Below are 24,654 nucleotides of genomic sequence, written 5' to 3'. Positions count from 1 at the left end.
TCTTGTGATATGGGGGTGTCGAGCAGCCGGGACCGCTCGGCATCCCTCATATCAGCAAGGTTCAGCCAGAGGCGTCTCTCCTGGACCACGGCTACCCAGGGAGCGTGCGGTCACCTTCGTCGCTCGGAGAGCAAGGTCGGTGGCGGCGCGAAGCTCATTGAAGAGCCCTGGGTCTGTCCTGCCCTCGTGCATGTCCCTGAGCATCTGGGCCTGGTAGACCTGCAGAATGGCCATGGCATGCAAAGAGGTGGCTGCCTGTCCCGCCGCTCTGTAAGACTTCACCACTAACGTAGACGAGTACCTACAAGCTTTGGATGGGTGCTTAGGCTCAACACGAGAAGAAGCGCTCTGAGGACACAGTTGCATCGCAACAGAGCATTCAACCGGGGGAGCCCAGTGTACCCACGGGCAGCCGCCTCATCGAGGGGAGGAAAGGCGGATGAAATCATCGAGCGGTCACGGGAAGACATGGGGGTCTTCCAGGACTTCGAGATCTCATCATGCACGTCCGGGAAGAAAGGTATCGGGGTCTGACGCGGACGGGGGTCCGCAGCCTTACCCAAATACCAATCATCCAGCCGCGAGCGCTCGGGACAGGGCGGAGGGGTCCACTCTAACCCGATGCTCGCGGCGGCTCGAGACAACATGGCCGTCATCTCCGGATCAGACTCTGGCACAACTGTGCTCACACCCGAAGGTGGCAGCTGTGATGAGTCTTCACTTCCAGAAGATTCAGACCCACTTTGTGATGCCGCGATAGACATCGCATCCTCCTCTGGAGCGCCAAAGGAAACCCGCGGGACACCCGAAGATGATCCCGCAGAAATCCCCTGAGCACTCATGGGTTGCAACACTGGAGAGGGTGCGGCTGGGCACGGACTGATAGTCGGCGCTTTGTTCCAAACCGTCACCCTCAGATCACCCTGGCCACCAGCCGAAGTACTAGCTCTATTTCTAGAGTCAGTAGATCGGGGTGTGGATGAGGGGACTCTCACTCTTGCGAGATCACTGAGTCTCGATCGTAGTGCTGCGATGGTCATGTTCCCGTAGAGAGAACATGAGTCATCCACGAGCGCTGCTCTAGCGTGATCAATGCCCAAACACACTATGCAACGCTCGTGCCCATCAGAGTCGGCAACGAGTCTACAACCAGAAGTGCACGGGCGAGGCATCTTTAAAAAGATGTGCCGCGAGCAAGCTCTTTCGTGAGAGGAAAGAAACTCTGACTGTGTTGAAGTGCCCGGGGAGAAACACACTCGCTGTCAAACCACAGACAGATAGGCAGGAAGTGCGCGCTCGCCGGAGATCGCCGTCACACCAACACCAGAGAATCTCGCTCGTCTTGAAGAACTGACAGTACAGGAATGGCTTGTGGAACGAAGGATCAACTTGGCTCCGAAGCGAAAACATGCCTATTTGCTGCCAGCGTTCTCCTTAAATACCCACGAGGTGAGGTGGAGTTACGCTATGCAAATTCCGCAGACCCATGGCATTTCTTTGCCATCGGCTCGTTTTGTAGTACTCGAAGTCGATTGGCTTTCTAAGCCAAACCCCATTCGTCGTCATCCGCCGGAACTCGGAGTGACAACGAAAGGGAACTGGAGAGATCTTCTTGTGGCAAAAGTCACGAACATAACCTTGAGAGACACACAGATCAAATCCCCTGAATTGGGCAAACAGATCTTAAAGCATTTAGATCGATAGGAATTACGATACTTGCATGATTCTGTCTCCGTGTGGCTGAGAACGAAAGTGTGTGTGTGTGTCTCTGTCCTCGTGTCATGCGTTCACGTGGTCTTTCAGAGCGGGCAAAGCGCGTTAGTTTGAATGTCCTTTGAGGTGCAGTTGCTGGTTGTTTTAAAGAGTCTCTTTAAAGTTGAAGTTGCCGATTACGTTCACTCACTGAAACTGAGCGTAGGAAAGTCCGAAGACGAAAATAAAGAAAGATTAAAGAAAAAGGAGAAACACGGCGTAAAGCTCCCTAAGGAGCCATGGAATCGGAAACCTCTCACAGGGAAAAAGCTCTCTAGTGCTCAGAAAGAAACTTCTGTGTCAGTCTCTTATGGAGAGGAGGGGTTCACGCCTCTGTTTGCGCGAACCACACATGACCGTCCGCGAATCTGAAGCGGACAAAGTTTTCTTTGTCCTGTGGGGGATGCCCACTGGACTGAGTCATGAGGAGATTGTATTGAGCCGTTCGGCTCCTGAAATATGAAATGTGTAAAAGAATGCACCTTACTGCATTATGCTATCGGAATTCGGCTCCGTTAGATTGAGAGAATTACAGAGATATCAAACATGTCACAGGAAGATTATCGGAATACAAAGTTACAAAAGATATGCATATTATAAGCATTTAATGTTCACTCACACGACTATGAAGCCATAATACCGGCTACCATGACCTAGGAAAGATCAAATTCATGTTTATACATTTCTTAAGTGGTTATACTTATAGAAAATATAAGATTGCAGAGTCTATTCCTCTTTCTCCATCAGAATTCAAGTGGGAGCTGTGATTCCCTTGGAATTCATTTTGGGAGTCATAAAGTTTTATGACCTAGCGAGAAGGAGAGTTACAGAAGGTGATCCTGTTGGGGAATCTTTCTTTAGAAATAAACTTAAGATTCGAAGTTACAGAACAGTCTCAAATTACATCTATAGAATAAGAAAAAACTAATTAGATACAGGTCCTTCTCAAAAAATTAGCATTTTGTGATAAAGTTCATTATTTTCCATAATGTAATGATAAACATTAAACTTTCATATATTTTAGATTCATTGCACACCAACTGAAATATTTCAGGTCTTCTATTGTATTAATACTGATGATTTTGGCATACAGCTCATGAAACCCCAAAATTCCTGTCTCAAAAAATTAGCATATTTCATCCAACCAATAAAAGAAGTGTTTTAATACAAAAAAAAGCCTACCTTCAAATAATTATGTTCAGTTATGCACTCAATAGTCAATACTTGGTCGGGAATCCTTTTGCAGAAATGACTGCTTCAATGCGGCAATCAGCCTGTGGCACTGCTGAGGTGTTATGGAGGCCCAGGATGCTTCGATAGCGGCCTTAAGCTCATCCAGAGTGTTGGGTCTTGCGTCTCTCAACTTTCTCTTCACAATATCCCACAGATTCTCTATGGCAGTGGTCTCAAACTCGCGGCCCGCGGGCCGGTGATATTTTGTGGCCCCCTACTTGACTTTAAAGTTTAATGTTAGTGCGGCCCGTCGTTGCGTGTGCCGCGTTTTTTTTTTTTTTTTTTATCCCTTATGGGCTACCATAGATGGTCTCGTGACAGCTTACAGGTGGGTTTGTTGTCAATAGTTGTCATAGACAACCGCGAAGTACAAACATACGTACTGCGCCTGGAAAAAATGAGCGGGTCGCTTCAATTATGAGCGCGCTTGCCGCGCCTACATTTGAAATAACGAACTTGAGCGCGCAAAATATGTGAGCGCGATATGTGAACGGCCCCTTGGCAAGCTACCACCAATCAGGCCACGAGCTACTGGTAGCTCACTCCCTGCAAACAATGTGAGAATAATCATTTTGAGCTTGTAATATGTGTCCAACAGGTTGATAAGAAGGTTTGCTTTGATTTGTGCAAGGTCAGTAATTTGCCTGAGACACTATACATGTGTAGAAAGAACTCAATAAGACGGGCAGACATGACTGCAAATATTTGTATTTCAAAAGCAGCAATTGTTTTTCTAACTATAAATAAAGGAAATGTGCCTTCCAAAAAAACATTCAATATCATATTGAAAATAAAAAGGACATGAGCAAATATAAGAATCACAAATATGTTGTGTATAAGGAAAAGACAAAGAAAGTTTGTAAAATGAACTTCAACTGTCAGAAGGACAGCTCATGAAGGACCAATCATGTACAGAAAGGAATGTTCAAATTCAGAGGAACAGTTCAGAAGAAACGTTAATAATAAAGATTGAGAAGATTGGATCAGTTGTGTTTCTTTTTTGGAATACTTGAATACTATTTTTTTGTGGAATACTTGATGCGGCCCCGCCTGACCCAGACTCTACCTGCAGCGGCCCCCAGTTAAGTTGAGTTTGAGACCCCTGCTCTATGGGGTTCAGGTCAGGAGAGCTGGCAGGCCAATTGAGCACAGTAATACCATGGTCAGTAAACCATTTACCAGTGGTTTTGGCACTGTAAGCAGGTGCCAGGTCGTGCTGAAAAATGAAATCTTCATCTCCATAAAGCTTTTCAGCAGATGGAAGCATGAAGTGCTTCAAAATCTCCTGATAGCTTGCTGCATTGACCCTGCCCTTGATAAAACAGAGTGCACCAACACCAGCAGCTGACATGGAACCCCAGACCAGGCCCGGATTGGCTAATCGGGAGCACCGGGAGAATTCCCGGTGTGCCGGTCTGTTTGAGGGCCGGTGTTGTCATGGCACTGGGTTGAATGCTCCAGTCACAGCGCAGCCCCACTATTTTTTTTATTATTTTCTCGCAGCCCCACAAAAAAAAAGTCAGTTGTTAGAGATGTGCGAACAAAAAATAAGAGATACAAAACATGGATAATAGGCGCAAAGGCGGCGCTGAAAAGGCCAGAATAATAAAAAATCTCTAGAAACTCAACCGGCAAAATAGCCTCAGGGCCGTACCCACCATTGAGGTCTCTGAGGTCCGGACCTCGGTCATTTTTCTGAGTGTATAATGAACTTTGTGAAATAATTGCCTAATACTCTAATTTGGTGCTGCAATGATTCACATATCGTGACGATAACCAACCTCATAATCTGAGCTGCTTCAGAAGTACTCAACACCGCTCGTCGGCAATGGCAAAATGTTTGAGATGACCGATCAAAGCAAGCGGGATTTATGTTCACAGAAGCGCGAGCCTCGGACGCGCGCGAATCCCGACGCGACGCTTCACGAGATAAGATGCAAGTGGCTAAACTAAACAGCTGTTTTACGATAGAAGTTTTAAACGACCGACATAAATAATCAGTTTGCAAGGACTGTACCAATCAAAGCTCAGCTTCGGGAAGGGGAGATTTACAGGTAACCTAAAGATAAAGAGACTGAGAGAAGAAGAATGAGAGAAGGAGATGGAGATGAGAGAGGAGAGCAGGAAGAGCAAAAGCCTATTGCATACTGTGCCCAGAAGGAGAATAACTTTATTACAATGGATTCCTATTTAACACAGATATACATGTTCTTTGCCAATGATAGTGGAAAAATAATATGCCCCCGAACCCAGATCACTTTTGGGACCTTTGTATTTATAAAACGCGGCTATTGCACTAAATTGAAAATTATATTTTTGAAAAATACAATGAATTACAAGGCTGTACAGAACAGTGCACTATTGCAGACTTATATACTGAGGGTTTAATTACATTATTTTAATATAGTCTGTCGGGAACTAAAGTGGGCCGGCCTAAGGTATGAAACTCCAGGGCTGAAAATTAGTCCCACTCCGGCCCTGCCCCAGACCATCACGGACTGTGGGTACTTGACACTGGACTTCAGGCATTTTGGCATTTCCTTCTCCCCAGTCTTCCTCCAGACTCTGGCACCTTGATTTCCGAATGACATGCAAAACTGAGCAACAGTCCAGTGCTGCTTCTCTGTAGCCCAGGTCAGGCGCCTCTGCCGCTGTTTCTGGTTTAAAAGTGGCTTGACCTTGACTCAGTCAAGCGGCAACATTCTAATCTGAAAAATGAAGCCTACCCGGAAGTGCGAAAAACTGCAATACATCGAAAATACGCTAGAGGGAGGTCCCAAAAGGGAGCAAATATCCATAGACCACATGTTAAAATGTCCGTTTTCACAGCATAAATTTATATGTTTACATGTTGGTCCCATGGACTTTTATTGTATTTTTGGATAGGTCCCGAGTGCCTGACAACTGTGAGGGGGGTGAATTTTTTTCTAACTCGGTAGTTTAGATCGTAATTAGATATAAAATGTATGACAAATAAGCGCGTGATTGACAGCTGATAACGGGCTGCGCCGAGTGGAATTCCTGAAATTTGACGTCTCGGCCATGATCTGACACAACACATCATACCACCTCTGTATCCTTTCTGAACATTTGTATTTGAAATATCGTAAGATTTTCCAAGATGGCACCGCCCATACCCCCCATAAACAGCCTCAAAACCGTTCTTCAGAAAGTCTATGGGTGACGTCAGACGCTTTGTCCATATTTTTTACAGTCTATGGACTCAGTCCACTGCTTCCGCAGGTCCCCCAAGGTCTGGAATCGGTCCTTCTCCACAATCTTCCTCAGGGTCCGGTCACCTCTTCTCGTTTTGCAGCGTTTTTAGCCACACTTTTTCCTTCCCACAGACTTCCCACTGAGGTGCCTTGATACAGCACTCTGGGAACAGCCTATTTGTTCAGAAATTTCTTTCTGTCTTACCCTCTTGCTTGAGGGTGTCAATGATGGCCTTCTGGACAGCAGTCAGGTCGGCAGTCTTACCCATGATTGCGGTTTTGAGTAATGAAACATGCTGGGAGTTTTTAAAAGCCTCAGGAATCTTTTGCAGGTGTTTAGAGTTAATTAGTTGATTCAGATGATTAGGTTAATAGCTCGTTTAGAGACCCCTTTCATGATATGCTAATTTTTTGAGACAGGAATTTTGGGTTTTCATGTGCTGTATGCCAAAATCATCAGTATTAAAACAATAAAAGACCTGAAATATTTCAGTTGGTGTGCAATGAATCTAAAATATATGAAAGTTTAATTTTTATCATTACATTATGGAAAGTAATGAACTTTATCACAATATGCTCATTTTTTGAGAAGGACCTGTATGCATGCATACAGGAAGGTCAGATACAATTCTGTGTTATATACATTAAGGACATTTCTATCCTAAGTTGCACACAAAGGACGTTTGTGTGTGGGTATGTGTGGCATGTGTGATTGTCCTTATGGTCAGCATCTGTCCATCCGTGGTGTATACCACGTGAGGGTTTAGTTTGCAAATGGTCTTCTTCAAGACAAAGGGTAGTTTTGTGTGTAAATCCACTTATCAGACATAATAATTGATGAGGGGGGGAAACTAGCTTGAGACCCTGAATGGATCAGTTCTTATTCTTTGTGACTGAACACAAATTGCAAGCAGTGTAAGGATTTGAGAACAACGGGGACCTGTTTCTTGATTGCGCAAGTTAATCAATGACCTGCTGGCAGACATTGGGGCACCATATCACATGATTCAAGGTTTTGTGAATTAAACATATATGTGTTCATATTTGTTCAGTAGTGAAAGGAAAACAGGATTTGGTCAGTCGCTACACTACTATATATATATAATGTTGATTATATTGTATAATAATGCAATGGGGGAATATTTGTGGGTCCTGATAATGCCAAATGTCTGAAAAAGTGGCTTACATTTATTTTAAATATATCTAGTCAGTGACGGAGTGCAAACATATTCGTCTACAATAATTCTGTATTTTTTTAGCTTCAGCTTCAGAATCATGAATATTGTTATTCTGGTGTCACCATTGTCCTTGGGTTACAAGCACCAAGTCCAGGCCTATTCATTTAAACCCACAATGTAATATCAAACTTAGCATTTTAATCAACAGTACATTTTTTGTTAACCTTTTATCATATGTCTTAGAGTATCGCAATAATATCGTATCGTGAGTTCAGTATCGTGATATGTATCGAATCGTGACATGAGGATATCGTTACACCCCTAGTTATTGTACATTAACAACGTTTTTTTTTATTGGAAGTGTCTGGGTCAGCTGACTTTAAAAGTTGAAAACGAAGGTCGGGTGACATATATATATATATACCCGTAAATACATACAGTATGGATCAATAATTCAGTATGACAAAATGGCTGTAATTGGCCACAGACATTACCGTATCTTTAAATATATTAAAGAATAATGTAGCTACTATAAGGTGGAAACACGGTCAATTTTGTCAATCTGCTTTGAGATCAACTGCTTTGAAGCATCAGCTACAGAATGTCTGATTTTGTTTTAGCATTATGGAAATAAAAAAAGTGAAATTAGATCTGAGAAAAGAACTAGAATCATTTGTTAGCCGACTCCACATGAATGTCGTGCAGATTGCAACCTTTTAGATGTCTTTAAAAGTTGGAAAAAAAACCTCTTGAGTAACACACACAGACACACCCTTACTGTCACGTTGAGGTGTGTGTTGGTTGAAGCAAGATCCAGTTGCAGCACACTTTATTAATTAGATTCTAAACTTGAACGGACTCAGGACAACCGAATGACAATGTAACTGCTGTAGACATGTAAACAGTCAAACAAGAACTCACAAAGAGATAGGGCTGAAACACAGGGCTTAAATACAGGGGTAAACGAGCTAGACAGGATAACAAGGGGGCGTGGTTAATGGGAAACACCTGGGATGACTAATAGACAGACATGGAACCGCTGAACATGACAAGACAAGACAAAACCCAACACTGTGCAACACTTACGTTGCACCATATATGAATGAGATGGAAATATTAAATGAGAAGTCAAAATGTGCTTACACTGTTTAAAACAGGACTTCTGAGGAACCTTCTATTTCCGTTATAGGGAGACTCAGCAGCAGTGATTTTCAGTTCCGTTTTTAATCTTTTCATTTTGTGAAGATGGCAGTATATTACCTACGCATATTTCTTCTTTTTCTTCTGACCTTCAAAACAGGTAAAAAGTTAAACACGTTCATTATGTTGATTGATCATTAATGAATATTGTGACAGTGATCACAGGGCATGGCTTGGATATGGTAAACGTACATTTTTTGGAATATCTAAATGTTACCACTTTATATAACATTTTTATACAATTTATTTTGTCAATCCTTATAGTATTATTTATTTATTTAGCTATTTTTTTTTAATCCAAATGCTGGGTTCAGGCTGCTGGGTAATGTTTTATTATTTTTACCCGTGTGCTAGGAAAGGTAGTCAGCTCAACCAAACCAACTACTTCACTAATGGGAGCCGAAGGAATTACTTTTTTAAATATCAGATTACACAGGCATGAAACAAGCTCTCTAGATAAAAAGACAACAATGGGCTCTAAACTATACAAAACAAGCAGTTACCTGATTTTAATAACCGAATTATTGATAAGTAGCCTTATTGTAGCAATAAATGTAACAAGTATGGATATATTATTTATTTTTCATGAATATGACACCTGTATAAACCAGGGTTCATGCCTACATTTTCCTCCTTATATTGTTTATATGTAATCAGCTACAAATATCTCCAGATATATAGCTGTATTTAAATTGTATTATACTATTAGTTTTATTAAATGTCAAACATATTAATTTGATCGTGCCCATTTCAGAAAAATATGTACAATGGGCCTATAGTGAATACACCAGCTGTACTCAGAAACTCTTTCTCTCTCCTCAGGGTTCAGTGCTGAGATCTCTGTGTTTGTGCAGACGGGAGATTCTGTTCAACTGGATATACAGACACAGAAACTACCAGAGTTTGATCTTTTAACCTGGAGAAATGATAAATCAGAGAATGTAGTTAAATATATAAGTGAAACTAAAGTCGTAAAACCTCTCAATTCCTACAAAGACAGAGTGGATTTCAATGATACAACCTTCTCTCTCACACTGAAGAACATGCAGAAGACAGACAGTGGACTCTATACAGCAATAGCAAGTGGAGATTCAGAGAACAATATTGCTACATACAGAGTATCTGTTATAGGTGAGTGTGATTTTGCTTGCCATTTCAGATCATAAGACTCATGTATGTTGGCGTGAGTCACATGCTGTAACCAGCTATTGAAATTGGAAAGCTTACAATAGAGTGATGTATGAACTTGTAAAAAAATAAATGTGTTTTAGACGCTGTGGAGGCTCCTGTTCTGACTGTAAACTCAAACTGGTCCAGCAGTGACTCCTGTACTGTAATCTTCACATGCAGAGCTCATGACCTCATGATAAACTCTAGCTATCAGAACAACAGATGTATTGCACAGGAAGTGACATCACAAATCAACACTCTAAACCTGAACTGCAATGAGGAATCCATCATCTGTAACCATAGCAACCCAGTTAGCTGGAAAAAAGACAGAATAAACATTACACCGCTCTGTGTCAATAATAAAGGTATCTGGCCAAACACACAAATAATACATTTGCAAATGAACATCTCTCAAATCAAATGTCTCTGTTTGGTTAATAGTCTAACTGCTGCATTACTGAGTGACCTCAGAATACATGACCTGACAACTGCAGTTCTTAATGACATGTGTCTCACTTTTCAGAAAACAACTCAAGTGACATCAAGACTGAGCCACCCTTCCAGTTATGGACATATATTTTGGGGGCAGTGTGTCTTTTTGGGGGAATTGCATTATAGTCTTTCTCTATTGCAAGTGTAAAAAAGGTACATCCATGTTGATTCATACATATTTTCTATGAAAAACTGTTCTCTGTTCATCAGTTTGATTTTTGTGCTAAAATAGTAATTGAAAAGTAAGTTTTTTTTCCCTCTTTTGGTCAATTTTAATTCTGTAGAATACTGTGATACACATGACCCTGATGGACTCACACATTTAATAGCCTACGTCTTTTCTCTGTAACACTTTACAATACGGGTGCACTATGCATAGATAATCATGTGTTAAGGTATGACTCATGAAGAACTGCATTTATTAATGATTACTGCATCCGCAACTATAAAGAGTCTATATAATTAATAGATTAAGAAATATATGAATTGCTATAAATTAAATGTGCAATCATTGATTACCTAATAGTGTAAATTAATGTGTTATTACCACAATGAGTAAAAGCTATGTACTTCAACTTTCAGTTGTCTGATTTAATTAATCCTTAGCTAATGATTTGCAAATATATCATTATGTTATGGCTTTACTTGTCGAGGCATATGACTATTAAATAACTGTCAAGTAATATGTAATTTTGGTTATAGGTTATGGGGCAGTTGTACATGCAGTGAATGTTATGTCAGAGAATGTGCTTGAAGAATGGTTAGAATATTAACTTTATTGTCCATTCTGTTTGTCACAGAGAGGATTTCTTTTTCTTTTTGACACTGTGGTATCATACACTTGTGTGTGATGTCTGAGGGCAAAGTTTGGTTTTCCAGCAAGAGTGAATGGCTGTGAGTGTATAGAGCTTCATTTTGACCTGAAAATAAGATGTTTGGGGAATTGGGTGAGACGTTATGGATTTACTGTTTTGAGAATACGAGGCATAGTTTCAAGAAATGTGTTTAAGCAATCGAGAAAAACTGCAATGTCAATTGTGTGTCCTTATACCTAACCTATTACTATATTCCTCATTTCAGTATGACAAAATGGCTGTAGTTGGCCACCAGATGGAGGCATTGCAGTAGGTTATCTTTAAATATATTAAAGACCATTTGGCCTTGTTTAGCTATTAAGATTCGTTTTTATCTATTACACTGCAAGTGGTCAGTGCTACATACAGATGGAAACAGGGCCACAACAAACACAATTTTGCAAATGAACTGAGATCAGTTTTGAAGCATCAGCTACAGAATGAAACCAATGTAAAATACATAAACAATGTATCTGACCAAATGTTAAAACAATGTATCCGAACACATGAGATGATCTACGCTTGATACACGTCAGCCTTACTTAAAGTAACTGTTAAGTCACACTTGATGTCACTGCATTAGATTAAAATATATATCTATATCAAGGGACAGGTTTTTAAAAGAAAGATGGAACTGTTAATTATCACTTCAAGCAAAACCTTTTCAATTTTTTTCATTATTCATAAAATTGATACACAGCATTCCTATAGCTCAGAGGTCATAGGTTCGATTGAATGCATAATCTTATACAAATGTACAGTATACCTTCAATACAATTTAAGTATTATTAGTACATTTTCAGATAAAAGCTTCTGCCAAATGCATAAATGTAAATATATTGCTCAAATTACAAGACAACATGTTTTGCCACTTTGTTGTGGTTATGAAACGCTATATCGTATAGTGGGAAGTGAGGGCACCCATTAAAAACCACCAAATGACCTGACAGAAGTCACAGCACAAAAAACGCCCAGAGATTTAAAGTAAGTTCTGAGAAAACATCTAGCATCGTTTGCTTGCATACAGTTTGCTGCTTGGTTTGACATTTTGTTATTTTGTGTGGCTTAAGTGTGTGAATCTTTCCATGCTGTCGGCAATATGACCATGGCATGTCACATGTGTTTTTTCCCAGTGTTACTTTCTGTTTCTGTTCATATCTAAATAAGGTTGCTGATATTACCATTTCTCATCCTTTATACATTCTGATCAATTTTTGTTTCATTAGTGCAATAATGTTCACTCACACTGCTGAGTAGGAAGTGTTTTTTGCTGAAGCTTCAGCTGACTGAGCACCGGAAAGTTTGCTTCTTTTTTTACTGCTCATGTTTCCTGCACAGAACATGTAGTTATTTCGTGTTGCACATCTCACTATTTCCAGCCTGCTGTAACTTCTGTTTCTACACTATATACATCTTGATGCAAGTAGCAGGATGTGCTGCTAAACGTGTAAAAATGTATCAGAAAATGTAATTTGGCTGAATTCACAAGTGCTTTATTGCAACGCTGTAGCCATGAGAAAGGAAGGAAGTGGTCTAACTTGTAAGTGTAGCGGGGGGGCCGCCTTAGCGGAGAGGCTCTCTATGACTACCTCAACATATGCACGACTACGCCACCCTGTTTAACAGGGAAATATTAATACTCATGAATTTAATAACCCACAAAAAGGACACACAGGAACGTTGTTATCGAGGAAGGGCCAGAGACGTGGATACAAAAATACAAAAGATTTTATTATAGTCAACAACAATCTTAGGACAGCATGAATAGACTGGGTCATCGTGCAACACTCAAGAAGTCAAGGAGGAAGCCGAGGCTTAACAATGGCAGATACACTACTGTAGTGAGCACAAGGCCCCTATAAATCACTCTTACCACCCTGTGCACATGCAGGCATCACACACACTCCAATACGGTCAAGCATGAACACACAGCACTCAGTGACAAAACCTCCACCACAGCACGTGAGGGCCTACTAGCGGCCTGCCTTGAAGCCTCGGCTCCTGTAATGAGAGCAGAAATTACTGCACTGGTCTCAACATACAACAAGGACACTTAACCACAAAGAACACAAATAATAAACATTTATAAAGCAGAAGCGTCAAACAGCGCTGCCCCGCAGGTGTCACTGACCAGTCTATTCTGGGACGTACTGCAGCGTCCAATTAACCTAATGCGTTCGGGCGTGAGTTCAATCATAATGACGCGGGACTATATAAAAAGGGTTTTGAGTCACTGTTTACGTGTGGGTGTCGTCTGCGTGGAGCGTCATTGCCCGGGCACCGCCCCTCCTGGTTCTTCATCCGTTCTCGCTTGGAGCTTTGAGGATAAATCGCGGCTGTGGGCTGTTGGCAGCTGCTACTCCCCTTTGGCGTTCCTCTTGCGTGGTCCTGCGTCTGGTGATGCTTTGAGCTTGAGGGTAAATCCTTTGGCGTTCCTCATGGTGCGGTCTTGTGTGCGCTTGACGTGGACGTGCGACTTATGAAATGAAGGAGGAATAGACTGGTCAGTGACACCTGTGGGCAGCGCTGTTTGACGCTGCTGCTTTATACACTCGGATTCCTTCTGTTTTGTACGTGCGCACGATTTATGCCGCTTGTGTGACGCCTGCTCTACAGCACTCGGCTTGGTGATCGCTGGGTTGTTTCTCCAACTAGTCTTTCAAATTGTGTGATTTGCTGTTTATGTGTATATAATATATATATATATATACACATAAACAGCAAATCACACAATTTGATATATATATATATATATATATATATATATATATATATATATATATATTATTTATATTCTGTGTATTTATTTATGAATGTTCTGGTTTGTAGATTTAAATGTTTATTATTTGTGTTCTTTGTGGTTAAGTGTCCTTGTTGTATGTTGAGACCAGTGCAGTAATTTCTGCTCTCATTACAGGAGCCGAGGCTTCAAGGCAGGCCGCTAGTAGGCCCTCACGTGCTGTGGTGGAGGTTTTGTCACTGAGTGCTGTGTGTTCATGCTTGACCGTATTGGAGTGTGTGTGATGCCTGCATGTGCACAGGGTGGTAAGAGTGATTTATAGGGGCCTTGTGCTCACTACAGTAGTGTACCTGCCATTGTTAAGCCTCGGCTTCCTCCTTGACTTCTTGAGTGTTGCACGATGACCCAGTCTATTCATGCTGTCCTAAGATTGTTGTCGACTATAATATCTTTTGTATTTTTGTATCCACGTCTCTGGCCATTCCTCGATAACAACGTTCCTGTGTGTCTTTTTGTGGGTTATTACAGCTACACTGTGTAACTTTTTTAGTTTATTCTTTGCTAAAAACACTTAGTTCTTTCAAAAATATATGTGCTCTTTAATGTATATTTACTTCGTTCAAGTAATAAAGTAATCTCGTGAGTGTATAATATGCAATTAAAAATACATACGGGTGAGGGGTTCCTATGTCGGTCGCCATGTTGCCCCTCCATCTTGAAAGTACATTAGCCAAAGAGGGACATACCGTTAATTCAAGCTCATGGACGAGGTCGAACTGGAAGCCATGTTAATCTTGGACTACATTGGCCACCGTAGGAGTTAAAACGAAATCGGAATTGAGAGGAACAGAAACTAATATTCACCGGATGGTCATATACCTTTTCACCAATAGATGGTGCTAAATATCACACAGTGTAGCTTTAAATTCATGAGTAATAATATTTCCCTGTTAAACAGGGTGGCGTAGTCGTGCATATGTAGAGGTAGTCATAGAGAGCCTCTCCGCTAAGGCGGCCCCCCGCTACATTCGGTTTTTGTTAAACACTATTAAAAACACAAAAACGTTGTCGTATTTTATACGGGACTTTGCAGTGACTTTTATTTTTTTTCAGTACGAACTGTATATTCTACCCCCAACCTCACTCAAAACCGAAACCTTCTGCATATTTACATTTTCAAAAACACATCATTTAGAATGACTTATAAGCTGTTTTCCTCATGGGGGCATCGCTAGGTTTTCTGGGCCCTTGTAGAACTCGGCCCCCAATGCTCTGCACACAGTGTTTGTTCCTCCAGCTTAGCGACACGCCTGACTTTGAGGCGGAAGAGGAACTTGCTTTCATTCTGCAAGCTTCATGTTTCCGCTTTAACGCATAGGAAGCCACTATTCATTTGATATCTTTGGTTTGTTACAATGGCAGTAGATAATCTACTTCTATTATTTCTGTTTCTTCTGACCTTCAAAACAGGTAAAATATATTTTTTTATATATATATATTGTTATAACTGTTGATTGATAATGATTATTGTGACAGTGATGATTGCACATGGCAAGGCTCAGATCACATTTATTAGCATATCCTCTAAAGGCTACTGCTTTGTTTTTATTTATAAAATTATAAAAATGTACACTTATTTTGTTTAATCTGTGTTTTTTATTATTCATTTGTAAAAAAAAAAAAAAAAAAAACTGAAATAAACTTACCACACTTTATTTCTTATTTTAGACCTATTACAAGCAGATTAATTTTGTATTTTTTTATTCATAAACTATTGGCGTGAAGAGGTGTGTTTGTAAGGGAGAGATTGTTAGTCACTAAATGTTTTGCAGTTCTGATCAGTGAGGTTTACACGCACAGCTCTTACTAGCTTGTCTCCATTACACCAGAGCCGTTGAAAAACAGAGTTGCGACACTCCCATAGACCGCCATAGGAACTTAGGAATGCGGAAGTAAAATACCATCGGTCTCATCGAATTTTATCTTGATCGATATACGGCTTATGCGATAAACGCGGATGGAAATGTTATCATGGTGCAATCCATTTTGCCTAGTAAAACTTTGTTCGCAAATGTTGGCTTGAATGTTGTGCAATTCGGTGAGAAAATGAATGGAAACACCTTAACATTTCTCAAATCAATTCGATATACCAATTTGATCGCAAAACAGCATGTGACGTCATTACGCACAGGTTTTTATCCGCTTTAAAGCCGTTTGATGGAAACACACTTTCACCAGCTTTATTCGCATGAGGTTTTTTACCGAACATCAGATAATTCGAATGGCAAGTGGATGGAAACATGGCTACTGATAGTTCCAGCATTGATCCCCATTCATTTTCAGTGCTTCCAAAGTACGCTCGCTGGTAAATTAATGAAATTACTGTATTTTTTTTACTTTTACACACATTAGCCGACCTCTCGTGAATCTAGTCAGTAGTTATATTTTATGTAGTCAGTTTTAGTAAATGTTTATTGGAAGATAATATACGGTGGCCGAGACTGCTCAACGCGCTGCAACTAAAGCAAACACATGGAAATAGAAAAAAACGCGTGCAAATAGAAAAAAACACATGCAAATAGAAAAAAACACATGCAAATAGAAAAAAACGCGTGCAAATAGAAAAAAACACCTGCAAATTAAACAAAACATCTTGCATCAGTTTCACAACACATGTGTGCTCCAAATCCAGAAACGCGCTGCAAAAGTTCACAACACAACCAAATACATAAACACGCTGCAAATAACACAGACCACAACGGAAATGTTTCCAGGGGAACCAAATAAGTGACGAACCCGGCTGGGACGTGCTTACTGCTCGTGAACGTCTCTGTGCCCTACTTCCTTCGAAGGGCAGACGGCAGAGCCCTTAAAGTGGGCCTTTGGAGTGAGCAGGGCTCTAGTGTGCTGTTAGGCAGCCGTGTGGAACGCACTTGATGAAGGAGCAACTAAAGACAACGTAATTCCTCATTATTTTCACCTGGTATGTTCCCATGACAACGCAGCACGGCGTCCATCAGCTGAAGAGCTGGTCTTACGACAGAAATATAATGCTGTTAACATAACGGTTGCAAATACATTTGTATTTTTACTTTTTTTTTTAAATATGCGTTATATATCTGTGTGTCTTAACTTTAACATTTTGGACCCTACATTACCTAACATTTCTTACGAAACTTTTATTTATGAAAATGTAAACATAACATGAAACAATTTGTACAGTGTAACTGATGTATAGATAAATATCTTTCCTTCATGTTTTTCTTCTTTATCTTTTTTATTTATTTATTTTAGTTTCCAATTCATTGTATTCTGATGACATTGAACATATTGTTAATACATTTTGTACATTGTATACAAGTTGTATGTAATAAAAAAAATTAATCTCTGTATGCTTTGCACAAATAAATAAATAAAGTAGAATTTTAAGCTGTAAGCACCAGCACGCATAGATTTATGGATATCTATGCCAGCACGTCCCAGCCGGGTTCGTCACTTATTTGGTTCCCCTGGAAACATTTCCGTTGTGGTCCGTGTTATTTGCAGCGCGTTTATGTATTTGTGTTGTGAGCTTTTGCAGCGCGTTTCTGTATTTGGTGGTGTTGTGAGTATTTGGAGCATACGTGTGTTGTGAAACTGATGAAGATGTTTTCTTTATTTGCGGGTGTTTTTTTTATTTGCATGTGTTTTTTTCTATTTGCACACGTTTTTTTCTATTTGCATGCGTTTTTTTCTATTTGTATGTGTTTTCTTCTGTTGCAGCGTGTTGAGCTCTCTCGGCCACCGTAATAATAGGTTAATTATAACTTACGTGACCAACGTGACCAACACTAACATTAGCTAACTTACGGTAACCTGATGTACATAATATTAATATATATACAGGTCCTTCTAAAAAAATTAGCATATTGTGATAAAGTTCATTATTTTCCATTATGTAATGATAAAAATTAAACTTTCGTATATTTTAGATTCATTGCACACCAACTGAAATATTTCAGGTCTTTTATTGTTTTAATACTGATGATTTTGGCATACAGCTCATGAAAACCCAAAATTCCTGTCTAAAAAAATTAGCATATTTCATCCGACCAATAAAAGAACTGTTTTTAATACCAAAAAAAAGTCAACCTTCAAATAATTATGTTCAGTTATGCACTCAATAGTCAATACTTGGTCGGGAATCCTTTTGCAGAAATGACTGCTTCAATGCGGCGTGGCATGGAGGCGATCAGCCTGTGGCACTGCTGAGGTGTTATGGAGGCCCAGGATGCTTCGATAGCGGCCTTAAGCTCATCCAGAGTGTTGGGTCTTGCGTCTCTCAACTTTCTCTTCACAATATCCCACAGATTCTCTATGGGGTTCAGGTCAGGAGAGTTGGCAGGCCAATTGAGCACAGTAATACCATGGTCAGTAAACCATTTACCAGTGGTTTTGGCACTGTGAGCAAGTGCCAGGTCGTGCTGAAAAATGAAATCTTCATCTCCATAAAGCTTTTCAGCAGATGGAAGCATGAAGTGCTCCAAAATCTCCTGATAGCTAGCTGCATTGACCCTGCCCTTGATAAAACACAGTGGACCAACACCAGCAGCTGACATGGCACCCCAGACCATCACTGACTGTGGGTACTTGACACTGGACTTCAGGCATTTTGGCATTTCCTTCTCCCCAGTCTTCCTCCAGACTCTGGCACCTTGATTTCCGAATGACATGCAAAACTGAGCAACAGTCCAGTGCTGCTTCTCTGTAGCCCTGGTCAGGCGCTTCTGCCGTTGTTTCTGATTCAAAAGTGGCTTGACCTGGGGAATGCGGCACCTGTAGCCCATTTCCTGCACACGCCTGTGCACGGTGGCTCTGGATGTTTCTACTCCAGACTCAGTCCACTGCTTCCGCAGGTCCCCCAAGGTCTGGAATATGTCCTTCTCCACAATCTTCCTCAGGGTCCGGTCACCTCTTCTCGTTGTGCAGTGTTTTTTGCCACACTTTTTCCTTCCCACAGACTTCCCCCTGAGGTGCCTTGATACAGCACTCTGGGAACAGCCTATTTGTTCAGAAATTTCTTTCTGTCTTACCCTCTTGCTTGAGGGTGTCAATGATGGCCTTCTGGACAGCAGTCAGGTCGGCAGTCTTACCCATGATTGCGGTTTTGAGTAATGAAACAGGCTGGGAGTTTTTAAAAGCCTCAGGAATCTTTTGCAGGTGTTTAGAGTTAATTAGTTGATTCAGATGATTAGGTTAATAGCTCGTTTAGAGACCCTTTTCATGATATGCTAATTTTTGGAGACAGGAATTTTGGGTTTTCATGAGCTGTATGCCAAAATCATCAATATTAAAACAATAAAAGACCTGACATATTTCAGTTGGTGTGCAATGAATCTAAAATATATGAAAGTTTAATTTTTATCATTACATTATGGAAAATGATGAACTTTATCACAATATGCTAATTTTGAGAAGGGCCAGTATACATATATATATATATACTATATATAATTGTGTGCGTGTGTGTGTGTGTGTGTGTGTGTGTGTGTGTGTGTGTGTGTGTGTGTGTGTGTGTGTGCGTGTGTGTGTGTGTGTATATATATACACACACACACAATTCATTTATTTAAATGGGTTAGGGTTATGCATATATGTGTTTGTGTTATAGCCATAATATATGCATTCATGTGTGTATGTATGGGTTAGGGTTAGTTATGTGTGATTGAAACATGTGTACTGTACACAGTATATGATCGTATACATGTGTGTTTTCTGATGAATGGTTTAGGATTAGGGTAGGATGAAGGGGTATATTAGCCATACTGAAATTAATCCCGTTAACAGTTATGGATCGTATTTAGGAACATAGTTAATTCACTCATTAACTATCTCTCCGGTTTCATTTTATGAAGTTAATATTAACCGAACATTGCTGTAAATATAGTCGTTGCTTTCTACGTTATGGGAGCAATCTATTTCCCTCCTAAATCATTCATTTGTACATGCACAGCGTAATTATTTATATTTTATGTTGGTTGGAATTCTGAACGGACCGTCACTGCAGACCTCTTTGCGTGATCACGAAGGTAGGCTAATGGCTGAATCGGAATTTATAAGCAAGATCACGGGAATCAATAGCCTAATACAGCCCAGTTGTGCTAAAATAATTATCATGAGACGTCCATCATCAGATGAATGACATGGAAAAGTTAAGTTAGAGCCGCTAAAGCCAGTGCTACTACCCATGCGAACATGAACACTAAGATTTTCCCTCCAAAAATATAGCCTTAAACTTATCTAAGTTGTCACCCTGCCTCTCCAAATGCAAAACGGACATTAACAAAATGCAATAACAGCTTAAAAAGTACTTGGGTGTGTGTTTTATTTTATATTTACCGTTTAATAATACAATCACTGCTGTCTGTCCCATAGAAGAACATGACAGCCAGCGTATGTTTTGGAACTATTGGGGCTTACATGAACCACGTGACAGCCGTCGCGGCGACATCAAAGCGTGTCGCAACTCTTTCTCTCTATGGCTCTGCATTACACAAAGAGAGTGGGAACATGAAAAAAAGGTCATATCTTCCTAAGGTTGGGAGTAGACATTCATAAAGTTGAGATGGTGCTTAGAAAATGAGTTCTGGCCTTTAAAAAGTTTACTTTATGTGTGATAACAGACCACTGAACAGGGGAACATAGGACCCTGCAATTTACAGACATAAAATAATTATAAATGTTAGCTAGATTATATTCTGTACCTGTATAGTGATTTATGTTTATGCTGAAACATAAATTAACATCTTTCGTGTGTCATTATGTGTGAGTTGGTTCACACGATTTATGTTTTGCGCTTTAGAATTTCCGTTAAAGGGTCATGAAACCCCAAACCAAATTTTCTGAGATTTTTACAGAGGTATATGTGTTGAACACCATTGAAGACAATGTTAGCATCAGTTAGATTTAATAGCAGGGTTAAAATGGTTAAATTTGAGGGGTTTTTTCGCTTTTTTTGTCTTCCGGGTTTAAAATCTTCATTGTGTCCACGTCACAGCCTGTGACGTGGCAGTGCACTGTGAGTGCGTTGATGACTCATCGGTGTCTCATAATTATTAATGAGACTGAGTTTTCATATCCTATGAGAAGACACTGTCTCCTAATTATTCATGACACCACGTGGATCTTTCCAGTGACAGATATGTCAAACTGTGATATCGCGTAGTAGAGGAGAGAGGCAATCATGGGACGCACGCAAGTGTTTGTTTTCGTGGTGCAAAAGTCCAATTGGGTTGATTATGTTTCCCAGCGATGCTGCCCGGGCTAGACTCTGGCTCCGGGCGGTTGGTTTTCCATCAACCACGGACACGTCTAAACGTATGTGCCGCAAACATTTTTCTCGAGAGAGCTTCGAGAATTGGAGAATGGTGGACTTCGCCTTGTTGACAACCAATGCAGGTTGCGTCTTGCGAGTGATGCGGTACCAAGTCCCGAGGACTTTTCTATCCCTTCAGAGGTGTGTGTGTGTGTGTGTGTGTGTGTGTGTGTGTGTGTGTGTGTGTGTGTGTGTGTGTGTGTGTGTGTGTGTGTGTGTGTGTGTGTGTGTGTCTAAAATGAGACGTCATCCACCTCCACAGAGCCATCTTTATTATGGGGGTTCAGTGGGGCGCGTAGATCTAGCTATGCACGTAACGTTTTTTTTAAGCGGAAAATTAATAATTTTCAAATATATGTATTTATAGTGTATTTATAAACAACTATATGTAACCAGATTAAGTGGGCTATCTATACCTACTCCCTTCCTACAGAGGGAGTTTGTTGCAGGCTGACCGACTTTGCGTAGTTTTCCATGCAGGTGTTATAGGGCGTGATTGGAATTAGGAAGTGGAGAAAAGCAGCGCACAGGGTGGATTGAGTGTTTGTTTGGTCGGCCCGGTCAGCGTGCGTCAAGTGCGAGCTGCAGCTGCTCATAATGGAATTTGAGTTTTCGTTCTCCGTGTCCAGCACAGCTGGTTAGGAGTTGGGCAAGTGTTTCAGTTGTCCCGGTCGGCGCATCGCGGGGAATTACCGGTTTTTCTCAATTGAAAGCAGGGACGGTAAGCGCCTATGATCGGTGGCATTCAATTTGCCAAGTTTGCTTTGAACTGATGTAATTAAAGTAGAACTAAGTAAGAATTCCGTTTTTGTCAAACAGCGACCCCTAGAGTCGCTGTGGAGTACTTGTACTGTCGTGAATAGCACTCACGCAGAGATGGCTCGCACTCACGGCCGGATCCCCTCCCCCTGTACACCGGTACCTGTTCAGTAGGATGGACGCTGAAACGAGTGGAAATAAGATATGGCCCCTTTAAGAGCTGCGTGCGCCCTGCGTCTCGAACACCACATGTATACGGCGCCGGGTTATTTCTGTTTGATGCTCATTTTATCAGAATTTTATCAGATCTGTTTTTTGCCGTAAAGCAATTCGTTACCTCGCGAGACCTGAAATCACACGATACTTCCTAACACTGAGGCCGGCGGCTCGCCGGCCCAAAGTTGCAAGTGTGATTTTGCGGCTCACAGGCACCAGGGGGGTGCGAGACGACCACCATTCAACACGAAATCAGTAATATAAACATTACAATGACTCCAAAGCTGTTCGGTTAAGGTAAAAAAGTTACTTAGTTCACCTTTAAGTCACACGTTTACATCTCTCTCCTTGTCCTCAGCTGTGAGCTGGAGCAACGAGAGCTTTTCATTCATACTGGCGACGTATTGCGGTTTATAGCTGTAAACAGGAACGGTAAGCATCCGTTGATTGACTGTGGCGTGTAATGTAGGAGGCTTGGTGACCGAGGATGCACTTTAACAGAGCTATCTCCCTCGTTCTCAGCCTCCTTGGTCTCAAACGGGAAGCCTAGTAGTCAAGCGGGGATCATTAGTGCAAGGTAGCTATTAAATTATGTAATTAATTAATGTGGGAGGTACCGTGCTATTTGTTTGTCTTCTCTGGTTAAATGTGGTGAATTATTGCAGTGAGTAAAAACAGAGGTTGTATATTTATTCTGTGTGTTATGTGTTGTACAGTGTGAAACACTATTTTGTGACCAAGAGAATGACTATACAAATAGAAAGAAATTTGTGCAGTTTGTTTCCTACTATGTGTGCTTATAGTATGTTTGTGATTTGTTGCAGAAACTGAGTGCTTCAGGGTGTAATTGCCGCTTTTCCCATAGGCCTATTTGAATTAAGAACCATATTGTACCTCCAAGTTTTATTGTACATTTTTGTTTATTTTGGTTTGTTTGTTTGTTTCTTTTCTTTTTGTCCGGCAAATAGTGTTATAACATTGTGCAGCACTTACTTACCAAAAGCTAGCGTCTACCGTAGAGGTGGTGTGGTTTCACATGTACTATTCAGTTTTAAGTTTGCTGTGTATAGAGTTTTCCTATTGGGGTTGTTGTGCTAATTGAGATTGAGGTGCCTGTTGCACTGTTTCCGTGTGATAGTGAGGCTTTGTGTCACGGGGACACACAGGAAAATAGGTAGATCCAAATGCAGTAGGTGTTTATTAAAGCATAATCCATCTCGTAGTCATCCAGGCAAGGTTCAAAGTCCATGTTAGCAATCCAAATACAAATAAACAAAACAAGAAACAGGCAAGGAACACAGAACTCAGAAGTGTGGTGACCATATACAACGACTCCGTACACATACTAACACAGACAGGGAATATATACACATATCTAACAAGACTAACAAAGAACAGCTGGGAACAATGATTACGGGGAACAGATGAGTGCAATGAACTGATGAGTGACAGTGACAGACTTCAGTGACAGACTGGGAATTGAAGTCAATTGTGAAGGACACCGTGAGAACGAGGACCTCTAGTGATAGACAAGGGAACACAACCAGACACTGTGACATAACCCCCCTTCTACGGAGCGGCTACCAGACGCTCCACGACAACACTAAAACATGACACAAGAGTTCAGGAGGGAGGTGGAACGGTGGAGGATCAGGGGGAGGGATGGTGGGCCAGGTCCGTGAAGGGAGACAGGAACAAGGGGTGAGGGCTTAACCGGGAACCAGGGCAAAAAAGAAAGTCTAACTGGCATCCAGGACGAAACACAGAGTCCATCGGGCGGCCAGGGCGAAGCAGACAGTCCATCGGGCGGACAGGACGAAGCAGACAGTCCATCGGGCAGCCAGGGCGAAGCAGACAGTCCATCGGGCGGCCAGGGCGAAGCAGACAGTCCATCGGGCGGCCAGGGCGAAGCAGACGACCCATCGGGCGGCCAGGGCGAAGCAGACGACCCATCGGGCGGCCAGGGCGAAGCAGACGACCCATCGGGCGGCCAGGGCGAAGCAGACGACCCATCGGGCGGCCAGGGCGAAGCAGACGACCCATCGGGCGGCCAGGGCGAAGCAGACGACCCATCGGGCGGCCACGGCTCAGGAACAGACACCGGCTCAGGAACAGGCTCCGGCTCAGGAACAGACACCGGCTCCAGCTCTGGAACAGACGGCACCGGCTCTGGAACAGACGGCACCGGCTCTGGAACAGACGGCACCGGCTCTGGAACAGACGGCACCGGCTCTGGAACAGACGGCACCGGCTCTGGAACAGACGGCACCGGCTCTGGAACAGACGGCACCGGCTCTGGAACAGACGGCACCGGCTCTGGAACAGACGGCACCGGCTCTGGAACAGACGGCACCGGCTCCGGCTCTAGAACAGCCACCGGCTCCAGCTCTGGATCAGACACCGGCTCAGGAACAGACACCGGCTCAGGAACAGACACCAAAACTGAAACAGCCACAAGAACAGACACAAAAACAGAAACAAACAGTGGTTC

General features: G+C 41.7%; 2 protein-coding genes across 3 annotated transcripts in view; both read left to right on the top strand.

The window, feature by feature from the left end:
* The first annotated feature begins 8,543 nt into the window (after nt 1-8,543).
* LOC130087234 (CD48 antigen-like) overlaps nt 8,544-24,654 on the top strand; it is a 40,535-nt gene continuing 24,424 nt past the window's right edge. Inside the window, exons 1-4 of one of the 2 annotated variants that reach the window (XR_008807340.1) lie at nt 8,544-8,678; nt 9,401-9,709; nt 9,850-10,113; nt 10,272-10,393. Coding sequence is in view for 1 of the 2 variants with exons in the window: in XM_056253478.1 (XP_056109453.1) it covers nt 8,624-8,678; nt 9,401-9,709; nt 9,850-10,113; nt 10,272-10,366 (723 nt within the window). In the remaining variant the exon portion in view is untranslated. Of the gene's footprint in view, nt 8,679-9,400; nt 9,710-9,849; nt 10,114-10,271; nt 10,759-24,654 lie in introns of those variants that run through there. The other variant, XM_056253478.1, reaches the window with a different exon arrangement.
* The window catches only part of LOC130087185 (uncharacterized), a 31,154-nt gene continuing 21,719 nt past the window's right edge, over nt 15,220-24,654 (top strand). Inside the window, exon 1 of the mRNA XM_056253410.1 lies at nt 15,220-15,304. Within this exon, the coding sequence (XP_056109385.1) occupies nt 15,250-15,304 (55 nt within the window). The 5' untranslated portion in view covers nt 15,220-15,249. The remainder of the gene's footprint in view (nt 15,305-24,654) is intronic.

The sequence above is a fragment of the Rhinichthys klamathensis genome, unplaced genomic scaffold (assembly GCF_029890125.1).
Source record: "Rhinichthys klamathensis goyatoka isolate OS25496 unplaced genomic scaffold, OSU_Roscu_1.1 h1tg000105l_1, whole genome shotgun sequence".
Classification (NCBI taxonomy): domain Eukaryota; kingdom Metazoa; phylum Chordata; class Actinopteri; order Cypriniformes; family Leuciscidae; genus Rhinichthys; species Rhinichthys klamathensis.
The sequence above is the reverse complement of the archived record's forward strand: the minus strand, read 5'-3'. Positions and strand labels throughout refer to the sequence as shown.